This window comes from Anguilla anguilla, chromosome 4 (assembly GCF_013347855.1).
Source record: "Anguilla anguilla isolate fAngAng1 chromosome 4, fAngAng1.pri, whole genome shotgun sequence".
NCBI lineage: Eukaryota > Metazoa > Chordata > Actinopteri > Anguilliformes > Anguillidae > Anguilla > Anguilla anguilla.
The window spans coordinates 7,086,740-7,108,979 of record NC_049204.1 but is presented as its reverse complement, the minus strand read 5'-3'; the positions used below and the strand labels follow the sequence as shown (position 1 = coordinate 7,108,979).

Genomic DNA, 22,240 nt, shown 5'->3' with positions numbered 1-22,240 from the left:
CCTCTTATTATTGTCCTGCTGGAGTTTAAAAGGAATATAGCATTTCAGATGAAGTATTTTACCCAGGAATGGTTGTAACCGACTTTGTCTGCATTTCTTTACACGATGCTGCATCAGTAACTCCATATTTATAAAGCGTATAAAGCCTTGCTATTGTGCGTCTGTTCGACAGCTGGGTGAAATCCACACTGTGCACTTGCTGTGTTTCCCTCCCTGTGTAGGGGAAAGCAGACCCATTCACGAGAACAGAACAGGTGCTCATCAGCGCGCGCTGACATCACAGAAATACGATACGAAAAAAACGCCGCCGCGATGCTCGCACGTCTCCATCCGCCAGTGCCAGCACTTCAATGCTCTCATTAGCGAACCAGCGCTGATGCTCGCGCATCCTCGTTGCCTCCAATTAAAAAAGACCGCATTTGTAAAAATGATCCGCTGTTAAATTAATTAGCGGAACCCGGTCGATAAAAGTCCTTCATCGCCTGTGAACGTATTACGCCTCGAGGGATCTGACGTTTGCTCTACCCTCTGTTTACGCGGTCTTTATTTCGGTCTTGAGGGTACAATGGAGGGCGCTGGGGTACCAAGGCTGCTCCCAGCTTTGCCCCCACTATACATTAAACCTTACAGCTCTCTCTGGCAGAAAATAAACTAAGCCTGACAAATACAGACACCGTTTTTTATACCTTAAAGGGATGAAAACAGGAAGTATTAAATATCTTTCAGGTTGAGTTCTGTCAGTGCAACAAGTGCACAGGTGAAATTTACCCATTGAGGAGGTTTTCTGTGGAATGTTTTTTTTTTAAAATTCTAAGTCAGTGTTCTAGAACTCCACTGCTTTCAATCACCAGCAGTGGTTGTAACATCAGCGTTAGAATGTTCAGTTAAGAACATTCTCATTGCACATAGTTGATCTTGTGCCTTAAAGGGTTAAAAGGTAAATTTCTGCAGTTACATCTGAGACTCTCTGGGTAGTGATGTCCAGGCTTGACGCTGTGCTGGATGCTCTCTCGTCTGTTGGTAAGTGGCAAGCCAAGATGGACTGAAAGGCCTGCAATCATCATTGTGCATTCTTAATAACATCAGTGTCACTCAGAAACCTCTTAAAAACCTTTTCCGGAACTGCAAAGAAAATACGCCTATTTTCCTTACCAACATAGAATTACGTTCCAGCTTAGCTACATACGGATTTGAAGAAATTTGATTATTTGTTGGACTATGGAACACTGAAAGTGCACATAGGTTGATGAGACGAGACCTTCCAATCAACCACCCTGTCACACATCTTCCTTCATATCCGAGAGTTTTATTGAAAATAGCATTTAGTTCAAAGAAGAGCAAATACAAGAATGTCCTGAGACAGCAAAGAGTGGAGGGGCGGGTGGAGGGAGAGGGGGCTCTTGGTTTTTCCTTTTTGTTTGGGAAAACCTGCATCAAGTTTAGTATTACACACCTCTCCCATTTCTCTTCCTCCTGGGCTTGTGGAGAGAGCAGAAAGATGTGGCACAGGCCAGTAGGGCCCAGTGACATCATTCACCCCATCCAATAGGATCCTGTGACAAAATCCAACTCATCCAATAGGACCCTGTGACATCGTTCTCCTCATCCAATAGGATTCTGCAACATGGTTGATCTCATCCAATAGAATCCCGTGGCATCCATTCACCTCATCCAATAGGATCCAGTGACACCTGGCCGCACAGAACCTCAGCCGCTCAGTCAGGCACTGTTATGTGTCCACAGGTGAATGTCCAGGCTCGAGCTAGCACACCATCAAAGGCCTCTGCGTTGTACCGGAAGCCCATAGAGACACTACCAATGAGATCACACACAAACACACACACACGTGCACAGCAATGGCAGGCAATGCTGGTCCTCAAGGTTCCAGACTTAATTGATTTACGTTAACATCCCACCCTTGCAAGGGACTCCCCAATCTGTTGCCTTCTTGTCTAAACAAAACCTTCGATTGGACAATTAATACCTGCGATGTAAAGAACGCCAAAAGCCGACTGGTCCCCCGGGGACAGCATTGCCTTTGCCCGACACACAGACGGAATAAGTATGACACAGGTACTTTAGATGATAGAAATCAACATTTCTTTTCTTTTTTTCCTCATTTCACTTCAGTGTAAGATGAAAGAATAAGGACGATTAAGGCACAGCTCTGTTCTTTTAACCGGATGGTTTTTCCCGCGCCGATATACTACCCAGCATGGTTATTCTGTGAGTCGTACGGAAGCCCAGGAGGACACGAACAAGCGAGTGGCTGAAAAAAACATTCTTTGTGTCAACGCCATTCAAACCAGGCAGCCAGAGACGGGGGGCCGGGGACAGAGGGAGGTCTGAGGGACTAGATCCAGGCCAACCCGAGACGCAGAGACACAGGTACAAGGAGGAGCTGAAGCCAAGCAGATACCAAGGCCCAAAATATGATGGCCACCCTTGCATAAAATCGATGGGTGACAGGAGATTTCTTCACCTGGTTGAATTTGTTGCTAGTCAGTATAACCTGTAGTTAAGTCTTCAGCATTAGCAACATCATTTATGAAAGAAAAAAAAACAAACAAACAAAAAAAAAACATTTTTGTTTCCATTACCTTTTCACTGGGCACCATTTTAAGAGTCCAGAATGTTCTAGAACTCTCGGGCTGCTCAGTGTAACACAAGGTCAAGATGAGATAATTAAATAAACAATAGACAGGGTTCTGATTTTGCTAATTCTCCACGATGGCTAATTTTTCTTTCCAACCCAGGAAGGGATAAAACACCTTTACATTTTTTTTCTTTTTTGCCACTGAAAAAGACTTCACACAGGAGAAGCTTTCCACAAATTGATCAATGTTTGCTCCTGAGGTAAAGTCAAAGTGAAGAAATAATGATGGTGCCGTTTTAAAGAAACTAAAATACGGAAATACTGTTTTTTTTCCAGAACACTGTAATTACATACACAGGAATTACTGTACAATATAAGTGCCACACTATATAAACAAACTCACTTGATTGACCCTATCAGTTTGTTCACAGTACATGGGTCACGATGTCATCCATTTAATAGTGATCTGTAGCATATCATAGCAATAGGAAAGAAGACTACAAATCACGAAAGAGCAGCTTTTAACCTCACACGATAAAAAGGAAATAAAAAGTACTACACCGCCTGATTTATCCTTTGCACAACAAACGTTTGTAAATCAGAGCCAGAGGTCCCACACAAACACACACACACACACACAATGACGTGTTGTAAGGTTGCGTTATCAGCGATGTCCACATTCTCCAGTCGAAAAAAGGCCCTGGGTTAAAGGAAGCTCCTGACATTCTTCTCCACGGTCACTGTGCTCAGAACCAGCCCAACCTTGCAGCGCGGGTTCAGTGCAAGATTATCGTCCTTTGTCCTCTTTTATCTTTCAAATTATTATCTTTTTTCCTTCTTGTAAGGACCTTGGACCTTGGGGAGGACTTGGAACTTGGGAGGACTTGGAACTTGTGGGGACACTGCTAAGATATCGTCCTCACGTGGACCTCAAGAGAACCTTTTCCTCCTCAGATGGGGGTCCCATCTTTTGCTACCCCGACCTGCTCCACCAGGTCCCTCCGTACAAGTCTGATTTCGGGATCAGGAGGTTCAGAGACTGCATCCATTAACTTAACAACTGCATGCGGACTGTTCTGTCGAAACGAATGGCTTCGCGTGCACCTCGCCAAAGAGTCCCGCCAATGCCTCCTCCCGTCCCTGTGATGGCGCTGTGGCAGGAGCCCAGAATGTCAGTTTTTTTTTAAGGCAAGGCCAGAAGGAACACCCTCTTCTCAGCCAATCAAGGTCAAGCACGGAATGTCCCGTCTCCTGGCAACAGGGCAGAACAGCAACATCACGGCACTGCCCGGCAACAGAGGGAACGTCAAGTCCCAGGACTGTAGATTTGAGATAAGACTTCGTATTACTTGGGTATTATTATTATTTTTTTTTTTTTCATGTTCATAACAGTATGTACCCACAATCAAGACAAATCGCAGATGAGCACGGAATGTTCTGGTGCAGGACATCGGAGGACCGGAAGCAGGGCTGGAGCTGCTGGATCGCACGGGTCTACCGTGCAGCCGAGGTGGCGACCTTACGGGCCGTTCGGTGTGAACACACTTACCGGTTCGGGCGTTTTGGAGGGGGGGGCGGATGGGGCGGGGAATCACTGTTTCCGCCGGACCACCTGCTGGAGGTGCAACTCGCTCTCCGCTGCCACGATGGGCAGCTCATTCTGGAGGTGGTAATTTATCAGGTGGCTGATGCTCTCAAACAGCATGTCTTTGGTGCGGACCTACCAGCATGGGGGGGAGGGGGGATAGATCAGTCATTACCCAGCAGTAAAGAAAAGATATGTGGGGGAAAAAACCAAATGCCTTCCCCTTCCGAAATTACATCGTTTAGATCAGGGCTGCCCAACCCTGTTCCTGGAGATCTACCATCCTGTAGGTTTTTATGTCAATGCTAATTTGGAACACCTGATTCTATTAATTAGCAGCAAGGTCTCTTGCTGTTGAATGAGATGTGATTTATTCAGAGTGAAAACCTACAGGACAGTAGATCTCCAGGAACAGGACTGGGCAGCCCTGGTTAAGATGAATATAAAAACAATGATGACGATGGGAAGGATTAGGGAAAGTCAGCCAGGTACCCTTACCCTCACACACAGTTGCTATTATGAGGAGTGCGCGTATACAGGTGCACAGGTGTGTCAGAGGGACAGGTGGAGGTGTGTCAGAGGGACAGGTGGAGGTGTGTCAGAGGGACAGGTGCAGGTGTGTCAGAGGGACAGGTGCAGATGTGTCAGAGGGACAGGTGGAGGTGTATCAGAGGGACAGGTGGAGGTGTGTTTGAGGGACAGGTGGAGGTGTGTCAGAGGGACAGGTGGAGGTGTGTCAGAGGGACAGGTGGAGGCGTCCTCGCTCACTCACCACGCCCTCGGGGTCCACCAGCAGCAGGTGTTTGGGCAGGCCGCAGTGCATGCCGGTCAGGACGTACTGGCCCGGGTTGGTGGCGCTGTCGCGCACCAGGAAGTCGCCGTCGCGCGCCAGCAGCTTCTCGGCGTCGCGGCGGCTCATGCGCCCGTGGTACCAGGCCTCCCGCCGCAGCTGCTCCTCGGTGGGGGCCACGGGGGCGCGGCGCCGGGGGGGGCTGGGCCACTGGTCCTCCAGAACGCACACGCCAACGCCAACGCCGCCGGCCTCGTGCAGCTTCAGAGCGTCCTCGAAGGGCCCTGCAGGGTACCATACACACACACATACACACACAAGCACGCACGCACGCACAGGCACACACACACACACACACACACACACACACACACACACACACACACCCACAACACACACACACGCACACACATACACACACACACACACACACATACACACACAGACGCACAGACACACACGCACGCACGCACGCACAGGCACACACACACACACAAGCACGCACGCACAGGCACACACACACGCACGCACGCACACACACACACACGCACACACACACACACACACGCACAGACACACACACACACACACACACACACACACACACGCACAGACACACACACACACACACACACGCACACATACACACGAATACACAAACACATGCACACACGTGCACAGAGGGACACAAACACACACACACACACACACAACACACACACACACATGAACATAAACATTTTGATTTTGATTTCCATTTAACGTGAGCGAGTGACGCCCTCAGCCATCACTGACCAAGGGGCCCACACCGGGAGCGGGACGTACTCATGTCAAAGATGTCTTTTTTGGGGCTCTCGGCTCCGTGCCCCCCCCTGCCCCTCTCCGCCCCCGGGTCCCAACCGTCCATGTTCTGGGTGTTCACGTACAGGTGCTCCTCGTAGTCACGGCAACCAGGTGGCTGACCATCTGCTCGTAGGTATCCATCTGACGTCAGGCCTGCCAGGAAGTGCAGTCAGTTACTCACCCCACCCCCTTTACCCCTCCAGGAAATATTCAGCTTTTATAAATACAACAGCAGCAAAAAGTCTCTGTGAAACGCTTCATAACATTTAGTGCAGAAGTTCTCTTCCAGTTCACCATTCAGTCATTAGCATAAGCTCTTATCCAGAACGACTTACAGTAAGTGCATTTAGCCAAAGTGGCTGCTAGAGCAACATTTCGCAATCATTTCAAGGTGAAACCCTTACCGAGAACAGCCGCTAGCAGCAACCGCAGTTCTAATAGGATTAAAAAACGTGGAGGTGCTTTTTTTTAATGTAAGGGAGTGAGAGAGGATTAAGTGCCAGCAACAAGTTGTTATGTTTTTTGCGGAAGGGGCTATGGGGACAGGACGGGAGTGGAGGAGCCAAGAAGCAGTCTAACAAGAGATGGATTTCCATCCGCAGTGGGCAACCCTTCCCAACTTCGTTCTCTTTATCCAAACTACAAACAAAAATCTTTTAACGTGCTCCGTGCTTGCATACATCGCCCAGTCTAGACGGCAGTGCAGTATAATGGGTAAGGAGTTGGTCTTGTAACCTGAAGGTTACAGGTTCGATTCCTGGGTAGGACACTAACGCTGTACCCTTGAGCAAGGTGCTTAACCCTGCATTGCTTCAGTACATATCGTAAATGCTATGTTAGAAAGCTGTGGATAAGAGCGTCTGCTAAATGCCAATAATGTAATGTAAAGTAAATCGATTACTTGCGCTGCCCGCTTTTGGCCACCAGGGGTCTCACCTGAGCCGCTGTTGCTCTCCGTGTCCCAGTGAATGTCGTAGCAGAGCTGCACCGCGGGGAGGGAGGCGGTGTCCCTCTTCGCCGGGGATCCCATCTGAGGGCAGCCGGCCGGACCACAAAAAAAAAAAACAACAACAAAAAAAAACACGGCGGTACTTAGCGAGCGAACGGCCGACGGGTTCTTCTCGCGAAGGCGGGCGGTTAACGTTTGACTACGACGCGCCGTAAAAAAAAAAAAGCGAAATCTGCAGGCGCGTCGACAACAGGCGTCGTTACTCAGCACCGAAGCCCAGACGAGCGTTCAGAATGCCGCTCGGCCACACGTCGGCAACGCTAATAACTGAAGCCATTTTGTGGTGAAGGCAGCTTCCTGTGTCTCTGATCATGGGCTCTGGTGTCATCGTCTCGGTGCCTTACTCCAGGTCTCCCAAACCGAAGCGCTAGGAGGGCTGCGGTCTCTGCTGGATTTCGGTGCGTTTCAAACAACAATGTCACTGATTGGCTAACAAGGTGAATGCGACCCGTTTCCATGGGCTAGACTGGCTACTGATAAAAATCACAGGAACCTGCAGATACCCCTCCAGGAGCAGTTTGAGACCCCTGGCTACAGTCACAAAGCAGAAGGCCTAGTCAGCAGACAGAAAGTTAAGCTGAGTAGCACAGCAACAGTTTCTACAACACCTATGTCTATAATGCATTATAAACATACTTAAAATGAATTATAATCAGCTCGTAATAGAGGATAATTACAGTTATAATAACAGCTGGTCACTCTGTGACATTTCTTTTGGCAAAGGATCATAGTGTAATTATCCTGTATTATGAGCAGATTATAACACATTATAAGTATGTTCATAATGCATGATAAACATAGGCATAGTAGAAAGTGTTATTTACCAGTAGCACAATAATAGCAAAATCAGCAACAAAGGGGGAAACAACGTCACCAACAGCGCCCCCTGCTGGGGGACTCACCTGCGGCGTCTTGCTTTGGGGCTGGGTGTGGATGTGGCCCAGCAGGGCCCCCGCAGCAGGCCTCAGTCTGGAGTCCACCACTCCGCCGACCGGGGGCTCCTTCCCCGGGATGCTGTTGTAGTAGTCGTGCTCGGCGGAGTCATCGTCGTCGCCCCACGCCGATTCGTCCGTCCTGATGTTCCTGGCGAAAAGAAAAAAAACGCGAACGGAAGACGCGTAAAAATCTCAACTCCCAAAACAGAGCTCGCCCACGTCCGCTGAAGAGTCGCCGTCACGCAGAGAGAGAGAGAGGGAGAGAGCGCTCTGTCGCGATTGGCCGCCTGTCAGAGAAGGGAAGGATGGGAGAACAGGAAGTAGCGAGGCGACGTCCTGCCATCTGCCCAGGTAACGCTGATAAGACCTGAACCCCCAGGGGCCCGTCAAAAATCGATAGTTTTAAATAACAGTCCGGCTCCCTCGATATCAGTAACCGTAGAGGAGGGATATAAAATCGGAACGCCACGGATCTGATTACAGTCACGTGATCAGGAAGTGATCTTCCCCTCTACAGAGAGCTGCATTTCTCTGTGGACTGTGGCCTTCGGGTACCACGTGTACCTCCATTTTCCCACATGTCTGTGTACTGAGTATGGCTGATTTGCGTCCTGTGCGTCTGTGCTGAATGTCTGTACTGTCTGCAGCCCTATTGGTGTTCTATGTGTCTGTGCACTGAATGTCTGTACCGATCCTGGCTAATTGGTGTATGATCTGTCAGTGTACTGAATATCTGCACTGATTCTGATTGTGGCTAACTGGTGTTCTATGTGTCTGTACACTGAATGTTTGTACTGATTTCGGCCCCACTGGTGGTCTGCTTGTCTGTGTACTGAATGTCTGTAGTCACTGTGGCCAATTGGTGTTTGATGTGTCTGTATTCTGTGTTCCTGTATAGGCTACTGAGTGTCTGTACTGGATGCAGTATCCCTGTACTCCTGTGTGTCTGTACTGAGGCGTTCCGCATGCAGGCGCACTGATGGCGGTCTGTGATTTCGGTCCTCACCGGTCCTGTGTGGGGATGGCCTTGGGTGGGCTGTGCAGGTACTGCTTGAACTGCAGCTCAAAGGCCTGTCCGATGGTGCTGATCACGTTCTGAGCCAAACCATCACAGCACTCCAGGATGTGGCAGGCTGGGGACAAACAAGGAAGAAGAACTCATTACATTACATTTATCTGGCAGGCTCTTTCGTCCAAGTGCAAACCGAAGGTCACCGAAACAACTACAAAACACAGGTCCGATAAGGTACAATACTCATTATGTAACGGTTATTCATAGCCATGAACACACTAACCCCAGTTCACACAGTTAGCATAGGCTAGGTGTAGGTGTACTAACTGCATTTGTTTCTGTGGCTGACCAATCAAGCGCAAGGCGCCCGTACAAAGACAACTCATTTAGCAGGTGAACAGGTACGAACTGGGCCAGGCTTTGTATCTGGGATCATTCTAACTCTAGACGCTGGTAAAAATTTGAGAGCACCCCTGCAGACCCCTGAGAACTGCCAATGAAACGTGTTACTAAAGAAAAACACTCAATCTGTCAGATGACAGTAGAATTTTGTAAGGAATATAGGTGAAAACAAGATGCTTCTCCTGAAATTGACCATTTTATGCAGAAGCTGTACTGGCGTCTAAAGGGTTATTCAGCACAATAGGAACTGCGAACAAAGTGAAGGTCACTGGTCACATTAAAGCCTGGTTCTACACGAGATGAAGTAATTAAGTTTTATAGTACCTCTCTGATTGACAGGATCCTTTGCAACGTAGGCAACGTAGTCCGGCGTGTCCTACAACAGAAGAATAAAGGTGATGTCAGCCACTGTGGTGCAGCAGTGCCTGAACGCTTACAACCAATCACAGGTCAAGAAAGAGATCAGGTGTCAGGCGCCCGCTGCTAAGCGAGACGTCTTGTCTCGGCTTGTGTGTCGTGGGCAATTCACGACACGGCGGACGGATCGCATCACGGCGGCCAGGTCGCGACGCGGCGTCCATGTCGCGACGCGGCGGCCATGTCGCGACGCGGCGGCCATGTCGCGACGCGGCGGCCATGTCGTGATACAGTGGCCATGTCGCGATGCGCCGGAGAGGGAAGGACCGCGCGGTGCTTACCGTGTCTCCTCCGGAGGCGAAGGAGATGGACTGCATGGGATGATGAGCGATCACCTGTGGGAGAGGAAGAGCGCGGCGTCATTCGTCATGGGATCGATAATGACAAGAACCCCCCCCCCTCACCCCCCCACGCCGGCTCCGCCTGGCCTTCAGCGCATTCTGAGCGCGTGCGAGCCACGGACGTGACACGCCGTTGCGGACTCACACCCAGCAAACCTGCTGAGGTCGGCTCTTCTGTGCTTTAATTTGCATTGAATTGAGCGGCACAGGGTAAGGAACCGCACAGTGTGCTGATTGGATCTATGAGCTGTGAGGCGTTCTGATTGGCCGAGCGTCCCCCGGAGGCGGGGCCTACCTGGCGGGTGGTGGGTACGAGCAGGCTGAGGCCCTCGATGGAGATGTTCACAGCGATGCTCATCCCAGCGAAGCGCAGGTTGCTCTTCCCCATGACCGACTGCAGGGCCTTGTTAGAGGCCTGGGACAATGGAGAGAGAAGAGAGAGGTGTTACAGTCCACACACACACACACACACACACACACACACACACACACACATGCAAAGGCATTTACACGCATACACACACACACACACACACACACAAAGGCATACACACACACACACACACCTACACACACACACACACACACACACGCACACACACATCTGTGCGTGCATACACACACACACACACACACACACAGGCACACACACGCAAAGGCATATACACGCATGCATACAAACACATGCACACTCACACAAACACACATACACACATGCAAAGGCATATACACGCATGCCTACACACACACACACACACACACACACATGCACACAACGGCATATACATGCATACAAACACACACAAACACAAAGGCATATAACACGTATACACACGCACACACACACACAAAGGCATATACACGCATACACACACACACATGCGCACACACGCAAAGGCATATACACACACACACACACGTACACACCAAATCACACACACACACGCACACTCACACACACACGGCCAACCCCAGCTACAGTCACACAGACCCTATCAGCTAATCCTTCCTCTCACCTTCTTCTTCCACATGCCCTTCACCCCAGGCACGGCCTCATACAGCCTGTTGATGGCTTCCCTGGGGGGGGGGGGGGGGGGGAGAGACACGTGGGTCAGGCTAACAGCAGACAGGCAGGCAGACCTGCACCAGCTCTGGAGGACCCCAGAATTTCCTCACGAAAAACCACCGCAGCTAGCGTAGCCTGAGCGTGAACAGCAGCCACAGAATGTGACAGCCCCTTATGAGTGGACCAATCACGTCTCGTCGTGTGGAATGACTGGTGCGCCACGTGATTGACACCCACAGCCCATCTGCCCTGGGGCATGAGGAACAGCCCCTGGCACTGGCGTAACTGCCCCGACACATTACAGCAGGGCTGTCCAGCCCTGTTCCCAGAGATCTGCTGTCCTGGAGGTTTTCACTTCAAACCCCAATTTGCCACACCTGACTCACCTACTAATTAGCAGCTCAGGGAGATCTCTAACTGTTGAATGAGGTGTGGCTTTGTTAGGGTTGGAGTGAAAACCCACAGGACAGTAGATCTCCAGGAACAGGGCTGGGCAGCCCTGCTGTAGAGCCCTGGGAGGGGCCTGCCCGTTGAACATGAGCAAACACTTTTACTGTCAGGCCTGCAAATGCATCTGCATGCATTCCTGTCCATTTGGGCACTGATATAATGAGCTTCAATGGCCAGGCTTCCTTGTCATGCCCTGGAGACACATTACTGTGTTCATTTATTAGTTAGGTAGCAGCATTTCTTATCTACAGAAATTTTTATCAAAAATCTCCCAGTCTAACTTTATTTCTCTATGATACCCTGTGCAGTGTCAGTGTTGGTATCTTCCAGTCTAACTTTATTTCTCTATGACGCCCTGTGCAGTGTCAGTGTTGGTATCTCCCAGTCTAACTTTATTTCTCCATGATGCCCTGTGCAGTGTCAGTGTTGGTATCTCCCAGTCTAACTTTATTTCTCTATGATGCCCTGTGCAGTGTCAGTGTTGATATCCCAGTCTGTCCGCAGGTCCTCTGACACGCTCGGGGGACGGCAGTGAAAGGTGGCAGCTGTCTGTGTCAAGGACCCGGCCGGGATCAAGTGGCTCATAAATATTTCAAACGCAGCACTTGTCCTGTGCAGAGGTCCTCTCCGGGCGTTTGGTTTCTTTCTCAAAAACTCTCGGGTCTCAGATCAGGGAAGGAGAGGGTGAAAGAGGTAACGAACAGCCGGAACAGGAGGTTATTGCAGCCAAAAGGCAGTTAGGGGTGAGGAAATTTCAAACAGCAGCGCTCGGGCAGGGGAACTTCCTGTGCACTTCTTACAACACCGCTACGCTTCTCTCCTGGAATCTTCGTGAGGTGGATATGAGTGCGTTCTCTCAGTAAAGATCGAATAAAGAGCTTTCAAGGGTCGAATGTCTCTGCCTCTCTGTATCTGTGTATATGTGCGTGTGCGTGTGTGTGTGTGTGTGTGTGTGTGCAAGATGGCGGCTGGAGCCCAGCTGCAGGTGCAAGCATGCGTGCGTTCGCTCTAAACATCTAAACTAATCATCATACCATCTAACTCCACACCATCGCGCATCCGTCGTAACTGCTGTTGTTAATTTAGTCAGTTGCAGAAGGATGTTCTGTGCACTCTTACATGTGCGTGTATGTGCACGTGTGTGTGCACGTGTGTGTACCTGCATGCGTGTGCGTATGTGTGTGAGTGTGTGTGTGTGTGTGTGTACTTGCGCGTATGTGCGTGTGTCTCTGTGTGCGTGTGTGTATGTGCGTGTGAGTACTTGCGTGCGTGTGTGCGTGTGTGTGTACTTGCGTGTGCGTATGTGTGTGTGTGTGTATGTGTGTGTGTGTACTTGCGTGCGTGCGTGTGCGTGTGTGTGTGTGTGTACTTGCGCGTATGTGCGTGTGTCTGTGTGCGTGTGTGTGTACTTGCGTGTGCGTATGTGTGTGTGAGTACTTGCGTGCACGTGTGTGTGTACTTGCGTGTGTGTGTGTGTGTACTTGCGTGCGTGCGTGTGTGTGTGTGTGTACTTGCGTGCGTGTGTGTGTGCATGTGTTTGTGTGTGTGTGTGTGTGTGTACTTGCGTGCGTGTGTGTGTGTGTGTGTGTGTGTACTTGCGTGCGTGTGTGTGTGTGTGTGTACTTGCGTGCGTGTGTGTGTCTGTGACAGTAAAGCACAGCAGTGGGAGATGAAGCTATAAAACCTTCAGGACGCTGAGGCAGCTCACAGCCTGTCTGGACTCTGATTGATTGAGCCTGGAATCCCTGCTGATGGGTCAAAGGGGCCCCCCAGTGAAATAAATCCACACAGTTTAACACAACAGGAGAACTCCAGAGACCTCCCCCCTCCCGTCGTCTCCACATACCCCCCTCCCTCTGCCACGCTCCTCAATGACACTGTCATTGAGACAAAAACACTGTTCCCCCCCAAAAAAAATCTGAGGGTTATTTATAACGCTTTCAGGACCTGTGTCAAACGTACAGAAGAAAAAAACCAGCCCTTTCCAGTCCAAATCAGAACTGACTACCATCATTCTGAGGACTTTTCACACATCCCATCACGCGGCAGATTTGATTACTTTTACAGTATTTTTAGCGAACATCGGCTAATGTTATGGCAGGTGCGTGTATCAGTGGAGCAGCCCTCCTGGTTAGACTCTGTTTCCCTGAGAGGCCGGCCCTATGCGGGCAGCAGCAGCTCTCCACAGTCATTAGAGCGCATCATCAATAATACATCCCCCCAATCAGCCCAGCAGCTGCCCCCCCCGCCCCCCCTGCACTTAGCCCCGTGAGCGCCGGGCTCAGATTACCACCGATCGATCGCCTGGGCCGCCCGAGAGAGGGGGGGGGAGGGGGGCTGCGCTGGTCTCGCTGGAGCGCCAGGCCCTCCATCTCTCGCCCCCCCCCTCCCCGCCGCCCACAACCATCCCCCTCCCGCCCCCTCATGCCACGCCGGTATGCTCCTCATCACAAACACAAACACGCGCGCACGCTCTGCGGAAAGCGCTGGAAGGTACACGTGCGCGCATGTGCGTGCGGAACGGGTCGGAAAGGTTCTGCAAGCTCTCTCCCGGAGACGACCGGACGGCGGAAAACAAGGAGTGCCCCCCTGCAGTCGAGATTTTTAAAGAGACGGCGCAACGCTTCGCCTCCGCCAGCAGAGGGCGTTCACGCTGGGTGAGCACACTCGGAACAACGGAGGATAGAGACATGTTTTTACCGTGGCATTGATTTAGGGTCGAGAGGAAAAACACTTGGCCACACTGCTTTTGTCTTGTAGTGATTTTCTCAGAAAGACAAAGAAGAACGGCAAAGAATTTCACTGCTTGCATCTCTTTCAGAGCTGCAGCACTGACGTCTTATCTGCTCAATATCCACCCAACTGCAGGACATTTAAAGGAAAGGCCTGCACCACTGTGTGTGTGTGTGTGTGTGTGTATGTGCATGTGAACAAGCATGAGCATGCGTGTATGCATGTGTACATGGGTGTATCTGCATGTGTGTATATATGCAAGATCATGCGCTTGTGTGTATATATGTGCGTGCATGTGAAGATGCATGAGCGTGTGTGTGTGTGTGTATGTGCGTGCATGTGCATGCGAACATGCATGAGCATGTGCGTGTATACACATGTGCATGTGTGCAATCGCATGTGTGCATTTGCATGTACGCGCATGCACATGTGCATATATGTGTGCGTGTGTTCCAGTGTATGAGACCATCGCTGTGCGATGCTGCTCTTATCCAGTTCTGCTGACTCCGCAGAAACGGTTTCGGCTCACGGCGTGACCCCCTGGTCTTACCTGGTCACCTGCGTCCGCGTGTTGAAGTCCAGCGACCGCATGGACTTGAGGACCTCGATGCAGCCCATGTACTGAAAAAAAACAAAAAACAACAGAGATGCACATTACACCGCTTTGCACTGCGCTGGAGCTGTTTCTCTAATATCTAATATCGCTTCGATGCACAATATGTGAACAATATCAACAGCCTGACCCATTTGTGGGGGGACGGGGGGACGGGGGGGTGGCGGATGGTGATCAAGCACCCTTTCAGGCCAGCTGACGCACGTCGGCTCCAAGCAGCACCGCTCAGAGGCACTTAGCCTAGCCACTCAGCTGAGCTCACGGTAAACAGACAGACAGGCACACTAACAAGCACGAGACACGCACCACAAGCCCCCCCCCCATCCAGATGTAATGGCCTGGACCAGCTGCCAAATGAAGGCCTCGATGTTTATGACCAAGCTCCTCTAGCATAACATGCACTCCACCCACTCCTTCCACATGCGATTCGCTGCCTTTATTATTTATGCTATTCTGCTAGAGCATTACTTCCTGGAATCTCTCTGTGACATCATAATTGACACTCCGAGGGTGGTAATTGGCTCATAAATAGATCAGGGGGGGTGCTACAAGGGGGGCTAATGGCCCACAGCAGAACTTCAGCTTCCCCAACGAAAGAGCCACAGATGTGGGGTAACCGGGTTAGAGAGATGTGTTTGTTCATTTATTTATTTATCGCTTATTCGGAAAGGGAGAGATAAACACACACACACGCAGGCGTAAATACTGTGCGAGAAAGAACCCAGAGCGTCGTACCGTTGCATTTTAAAAGAGAAAAACATCCATTTTTAACAACAGCCCAAACAAAATCGCCATTTCGTACAGCAGCATGGCTAGCGTTCTGTTTCCATGGTGAAATCTCAGGGATGCGCATGTAAAATTTGCCAGCGTGTAAAGAGTTAAAAAGCAAGCCTATGTCAGACACAAGTGTGGCCCGGCTCTGAACAGGAGAGACAGAAGAAGAAGAAGAAGAAGAAGAAGAAGAAGAAGCAGAAGAAGAAGCAGAAACAGAAGAAGCAGAAAAAGAAGAAGCAGAATAAGAAGAAGAATAAGAAGAAGAAGAAGCAGAAGAAGCAGAAGAAGCAGAATAAGCAGAATAAGCAGAAGAAGAAGAAGAAGAAGAAGAAGAAGAAGAAGCAGAAGAAGAAGAAGAAGAAGAAGAAGCAGAATAAGCAGAATAAGCAGAAGAAGAAGAAGAAGAAGAAGAAGAAGAAGCAGAAACAGAAGAAGAAGAAGAAGCAGAAGAAGAAGCAGAAGAAGAAGAAGCAGAAGAAGAATCAGAAGAAGAAGAAGAAGAAGAAGCAGAAGAAGAAACAGAAGAAGAAGAAGAAGAAGCAGAAGAAGAAGAAGAAGAACAGTGCGCTCCCCACATTGTGCCACAGAGCCTGCGGTGACCACGGCAACACAAAGTGCACATTCCGCTCAGCGGGGACGACAGCGCCCCATCGTCTCCTTCTTTTGTTTCTCGCGTGCAGCTATTAAAACGCACCGGGGGGGGGGGGGTTTGGGCACTCCACGCTGGAGGAGGAGGTGCTGCCGATCCCCCAAAACAACCAGGAGACGGGACGGGGGGGGGAGCAGACACCGCGGAGACAGATGAGATGAACTCATCCGGGGGCTGGGATTTTAAAAAGATGTCATTTCACCTCAGAGAGGGGGGGGGGGGCGAGGCAGGTGGGGGGTGGGGGGGGGGGGGGTTGTGTGTGCACGACGGACCGTTCCTGATGATGTCACCCAGGGCCCGGGCGGACGGCGAGTCCACGCCCACACGCAGGCGAGCGCAGAGGAGGCGCAGAGGAGGCGCGCGTGTCTGTAATAAAGCGCGGTAGACTCCCCACCCCCTCCTCCTCCTCCTCCTCCTACCCCCCCTCCCACACACACACACACACACACACACACGGAGCCAGAGAGCTGCAGAGCCCTGCAGTTCGATTTAGCGCAGATAACGCCCCCGTACGGACTGCAGTGAAATGCATATGCATGTGCGTTTCCACCCGTCTGTCCGAGGCACGGCCCTTCCGTGCTTCAACCAAACCTGGGTGTGCGTGCGTCTGCGCGTGCAAAACACACACGTGCATTCATATAAGCGTGTGTGTGGAGCACCGTGTGGTGGTGAAGACATGTCTGTTCGTGCGAGGGTGTGGTCGAGCGCACGCATGCGTTTGTGCACGTGTGTACGCGTGTGTGTGGCTGCAGGTCCACACGTTTGTGTGTGTGTGTGCTTGTTTTGTGCGGTTGGGTGCGTGCAGAAGCACACCCACGTGTGTGGTTACGGGCATGGTGCTGCTGGTGTGCAAAGCACGCATGTGCGTGCTCGTGAACGCGAGCGTGCACGTGTGTGTGTGGTTGTGAACATGTGAGTGTGTGAATGCATGCGCACGTGGGCACACGCTTGTGAATGTGTGTGTGTATATGCGTGTGTGCATGCGTGAATGTGTGCGTGCGTGCATGCACATGCTTGTGAATGAGTGTGTGTGCGCATGTGCGAGTGCTTGTGAATGTGCATGCACTTATGAACATGCGTGTGTGTGTGCGCGCGCGTGTGTGTGTGTGTGTGTGTGTGTATATGTGTGTATGTGTATATGCGTGTGTGTGTCCCCTCTCCCAGAAAGCAGAATGAGGCTTAATGACATTAGGAGGCAGAGGGAAAGGTCCCATCAGGGAGACAGGCTCTCTCTCTCAATGGAGCCATTGTCACCCGCTCCTGCACCATCACACCACAACCCAGAGCAGCAGAGCCACAACCATCAACGCCCCCCCCCCCCCCCACCTACTGTCCCCCGCACATCAATGCCCCCCCCCCCATCTACTGCCCCGGCTGCTCTGACACTGGGGGACCCCGGGGGCCAAAACCCTCATCTGACCCCCTCCTCGAAACGCCCCCCCCCCCCCTGGAAACGGTAAAAGAAAGCAGAAGAAGGCTCTCTCTCTCACCCGGATCCCACTGACAGGCCGAATTCTCCAGAACGTTCCCCGCTCCCCTCCCCTCCCCAATGCGCGCGTGCAACATCCAGGAAATGAACTTCAACGGGACAGGTCTCTGCCCTACCTACAATTTCCTGCTTCTTTTTGTTTTATTGTTCCCAAATTTCTTTAATGATTTAAATAAATTTAAAAATTGTATTTTTATATATTGCATGTATTTTAGTGCTTTACACTGTCACTGCGTTGGCTGCTGTCTTGGCCGAGTCTCTCTCGTAAAAAAAAAAAATCGACGAACCCGGATCTCAAAGAGACTTCCTGATGAAACGAAGGTTAACGAGAACGAATCGCTTTTAAAAGGGAGCGCTGTTGCGTGCCTGCTTCTGTGCACGCCGCCGCGTTTCTCACGCAGACGAAGCGCGCTGGCGATTGTCAGAGCGTGTGCTGCGGTCAGGCTAAAGGTGCCAGTGGGTTTGAGTGCAGAGGCCGAGGAGGTGATAGAGCCGGGGGGGGGGCGTTAACCCCTCCCACCCCCCCAGCCCCCCCAAGAGCAGCATGGAGGGAGAGATGAAGTAGCGTGGATGTTAAATGAGTCAGAAGCACGCGCACACACACACACACACACACACACAGCAGTGCGTTACGGTGATCATCGTTACGCCTGTCCGAAATGGACAGATCCACAGGGTAAGGGAATCCACGGGGTGGACGGTTTTTTTGGAAACCCCGAGTTATGAACATTGTGTGGGACAGCGACCTCGGGAAACCATTTCAGCAACCGCACTTTCACACCCTAATAGTGCACTTATGGGGACACGCTTCCGTGAGGTCTTAACATAACAGATTCTTAGATTGCTGTAAAATGGCGGCTGTGGGTTGTTTGCCCCGAGTTTCCAGTGTGTGTGTGTGCGTGTGTGTGTGTCTTTATTATATATTCTATAACAATTATATTATCTATGATATAAAAATATAGCTGTCAGTCAGGGCCAAAGAGAAGCCAGGGACATCAGATACAGGAGGTGGTATTTGAGTTTCTTTTATTGGCACTGTACCACAAAACGCCCGCCCACCACCCCCCCCCCCCTGGCTCTAGCATCCCTTCGGCCTCTACACTGAAACCCGCCAGCAGCTTTTAAAACCCGACCGCATCGCACTTCTGAAAATCACCAGCGCGTTTTTTCTCTCTGCACACTTTACTGTACGTCGCTTTGGATGAAAGCGTCCGCTGAACGAACGCGGCGTGATGTGATGTGATGCGACGCACCGCAGGGGCGACGGTAAGGGTGCGTTAGCATCTGCGGCGCCAAACTGAGACTTCTGCTCAGGGTGTTAATCTCTCCCTCGCGCGAAGCACTTCTGTCTCATCGCTCCCCGGCTTCGAAATGACTCTGGGGCCACAGAATGTCCCAAAGGGGGGGTTGTAAAGTCAGCAAGGTAAAGAGAGAGAGAGAGAGAGAGAGAGACAGAGAGAGAGAGAAAGAGAGTGTGTGTGTGTGTGTGTGTGAGAGAGAGAAAGAGAGTGAGAGACTTTTGATGTTCCTTCATCGAAATGCTGAATTTTCCACAACTTCCCAAAAGAAGTCAGTAAAGCGAGAGAGTGAGAGAGATAGAGAGAGAGCATGAGAGACAGAAAGAGAGAGAGAGAGAGAGCATGAGAGACAGAAAGAGACAGAGAGAGAGTGTGTGTGTGTGTGTGTGTGTGTGTGTGAGAGAGAGAGAGTGAGAGAGATAGACAGAGAAAGAGAAAGATAGAGAGAGAGCATGAGAGACAGAGAGAGAGAGAGAGAGAGAGAGCATCACAGCACCCCGGGTTTCGAGAGACGAGGCGCTCTGGCCACCCGCGGAAGAACAGTGGGACGACTCCGCTCCCCCCGCTGTCCCGCCCCGCCCCGCCTCGTCCTGCACGTGGTACAAATGAGAGTGATTAAATCTAACCGAATACAGGAACGAGCGCTGCCTGCCTAACCCAATTAGAGAGCGAGCTCCAGCCCAGCCCAGCCCAGCCCGGCCCAGCCCAGCCCGGCCCAGCCCAGCCCGGCCCAGCCCAGCCCGGCCCAGCCCGGCACAGCCCAGCCCGGGATCGTAAAGGAGCACAGCGCTTCGTCTGGGGGAGGGGGTGTGCGTGTGCGTGCGAGGGGGGGGGGGGGAGGGGGGCACAGAGGCGCTCCTCGGGGGACAGTCCCTGACATTGACTCCCCCCCCCCCCCCCCCCCCCGCGAGCGCTGCGACCTCCGGCGATGACACAAAGACGCTCGAGCGGCTTCTCCCCCCCCCCCCCCCCACCCCCCGTCGTGGCGATAGCACGTTTTGCGCGCGCGGCTGCGCGTACATATGCGCAGGCGTTATGGCACGCCGCAGCCATGACAACCTGCGGACGGTTAAACGCGGCAACGCGGCGAGAACACAAGACAAAAACAAAACAGCTCCGGCATGTGCCTTTTTTCTTTTTCGTCTGGCAGACGAACGACGGAAGACGAACGTCACAACCGGCGTGCGTCGGACGCAATACGACCGGGTCGAGAAAATAAACACAAATAAACACACACACAAAGATGCGCGTACGCGGGTTGCTTCAATATCCGCTCCGAGCCGACCTGTTTAAATTCGACAGCAGATGAGAGCTGGCATTTAATGGCGCCCGCGTGGGTGGCTTTTACGGTCGGTGTGGGGCGCTGGCCTCAGACAGGAGGGGCTAATAACGGAAAACCACGCAAACGTGTTTACTCCACCCAGCAGTAGCAACAACAACAACAACAACAACACCCTCATACACAACAACCATATTTACACAACAATTTAATCCCGTTAAAATCTACAATCGGGGGACGGAAACCTCTAGCCGGTCACCTATCTAATGTTCCCATGTACATCCCATAAGGGATCTGGAAAAAAAAACTCAGTACGCGAAAACAAAGAACAGCAATCTGGAAAATGTCGCACAGTCGTCAAATTCGGTGGACTCTCTTCCTGCATAATTCATTTAAGGAAACGATTCGGGCGAAGGCTCCTCCCACGTAATCTAATTCATCGTTCCTCCGAACCGCTCTGAGACAAACACGCTGCGTATTTGGGCGCAAATTTCTTTTTGGCTGAAACGCGGATAGCGCAAGACGTTCGAAAACCCGTAAACGTGTCGGGGGGGGGGGGGGGGGGGGGGGGGGGGCGGGGCGCCGGCCAAAAGCACAGCGGTGTACATCAACAGGGAGACGGCAGCCAATGAAATGACAGAAAGCCCTCATGCACCTGCAGGTGCACGCTACCAGAAAGGTTCCCCTCACCCCCCCCCCCCCCCCACCCCCACCCCCGTACAACTGCCAAATCGGCTAAAAAAAAAGACAGAGAGTCCTGAGCGAGGCATAGAGTGGGAGCACAAGCCGATGCTATCTCAGAAGCCAGCTGTACACAGGGCTGCGTGAGCAGAGGCGAGGTGGGGGCGGGAGGGGTGGGGGGGGGGGTTAGAGCGGCGCAGTACTCACCCTGACCACGTAGGAGGCGCCGGTGCCGCAGATCTTCTTGTCCGGGTGCAGCCAGCCCTGGGAGGGCTTGTGGATGAAGCTGCCCTTCTGGCTGAGGTCCTCCCTGCCCAGACGCATGCCCTCCAGCCGGGCCCTGCGGCTCATCACCCCCCCGCCGCTGGAGCCGCCGCCGCCCCCCCCCGGGCCGTCCGCGCCCGCCGATCCGGAGCCCGCCGCCCCGGCCGCCACCGCCGCCGCCGCCGCCGCGCAGCGTTGCCGGGCGACGGCCTGCAGGGAACAGGACGTGACACACACGGGGTCGCAGGAGTTCAGCACGGCCGCCAGACTCGCCACCGGCCCGCTGACGGGCAGACCGCCGGGCCCCAGCGCGGCCTGGGGGGGCCCCGCGGCGCCCCCGCCCCCGCCGCCGCCGCCCCTCCCGGAGTCCTTGCCGGTCGAGCCGGAGCTGGAGTGGGACGGGCTGCGGCTGAGCAGCGCGTTGGAGAACTTCCACTGGGGCATGCGCGGGATCAGCATGCAGAAGGTGGTGGCCCCGTCCTGGTCCTGGTCCCCCTCCCCGCCCGGCGAGTCGGCCGGGGCCGGCGGGGGGGCGGCGCCGGGGGCGGGCCGGCGCCGGTCCGAGAGCGGCAGCGGCGGCAGCGGCGGCAGCGACGGCAGGGACGGGGCGGCGGACGGGTGGCCCACCGGCGTGGCCGCCACCTTGCCGCTCATGGCTAAGCTCTGCATCAGGTCGTCGGAGGAGGTCACAGAGTCGTTGCGGAAGCGGCCATACTTGGGCTTTAGGAGCATGCCCGGGGAGCGACCCGGCGCGGCGAGGGGGGGGGCGACAGGGGTGGGGGGGGGGGTGGGGGGGAGCAGGAGTGGGGGTGAGGGGGGGGAGCGGGAATGGGGGTGGGGGCAGGGGTGGATGGGGTGGATGGCTTTTCGGGGGATGAGGGGGGAAAAGGGGGGGAAGGGAGGGGAAGGGGAAAGAGGCGTACTGAGAGGGGGGAAGAAAATAAATCTCGATTTATCAGCAAAAAAAAAAAACACAGAAAAGAAAAAGAGAAGATCTTCCTGAGAGAGATGCCT

The 22,240-nt window shown here is 52.6% G+C and overlaps 1 protein-coding gene across 2 annotated transcripts; it reads right to left on the bottom strand.

Annotated features, from left to right (window-relative positions):
* Positions 1-1,286: 1,286 nt before the first annotated feature.
* Positions 1,287-21,991, bottom strand: shc2 (SHC (Src homology 2 domain containing) transforming protein 2). Of its 2 annotated transcripts, none has more exons than XM_035415585.1 (13): positions 21,170-21,991; positions 14,730-14,800; positions 10,947-11,007; positions 10,226-10,345; positions 9,871-9,924; positions 9,497-9,548; positions 8,765-8,891; positions 7,726-7,906; positions 6,751-6,844; positions 5,797-5,967; positions 4,954-5,255; positions 4,146-4,316; positions 1,287-3,915 (listed from the first exon to the last, which is right to left on the bottom strand). In XM_035415585.1, exons 1-12 carry the CDS (start codon positions 21,956-21,958, stop codon positions 4,188-4,190), a joined length of 2,151 nt encoding a protein of 716 aa, XP_035271476.1. In that variant the 5' UTR covers positions 21,959-21,991; the 3' UTR covers positions 1,287-3,915; positions 4,146-4,187. The 2 variants fall into 2 exon arrangements, with proteins under 2 accessions (XP_035271476.1, XP_035271475.1); XM_035415584.1 differs by having other exon boundaries at positions 1,287-3,847.
* Between the last annotated feature and the right edge of the window lie 249 nt (positions 21,992-22,240).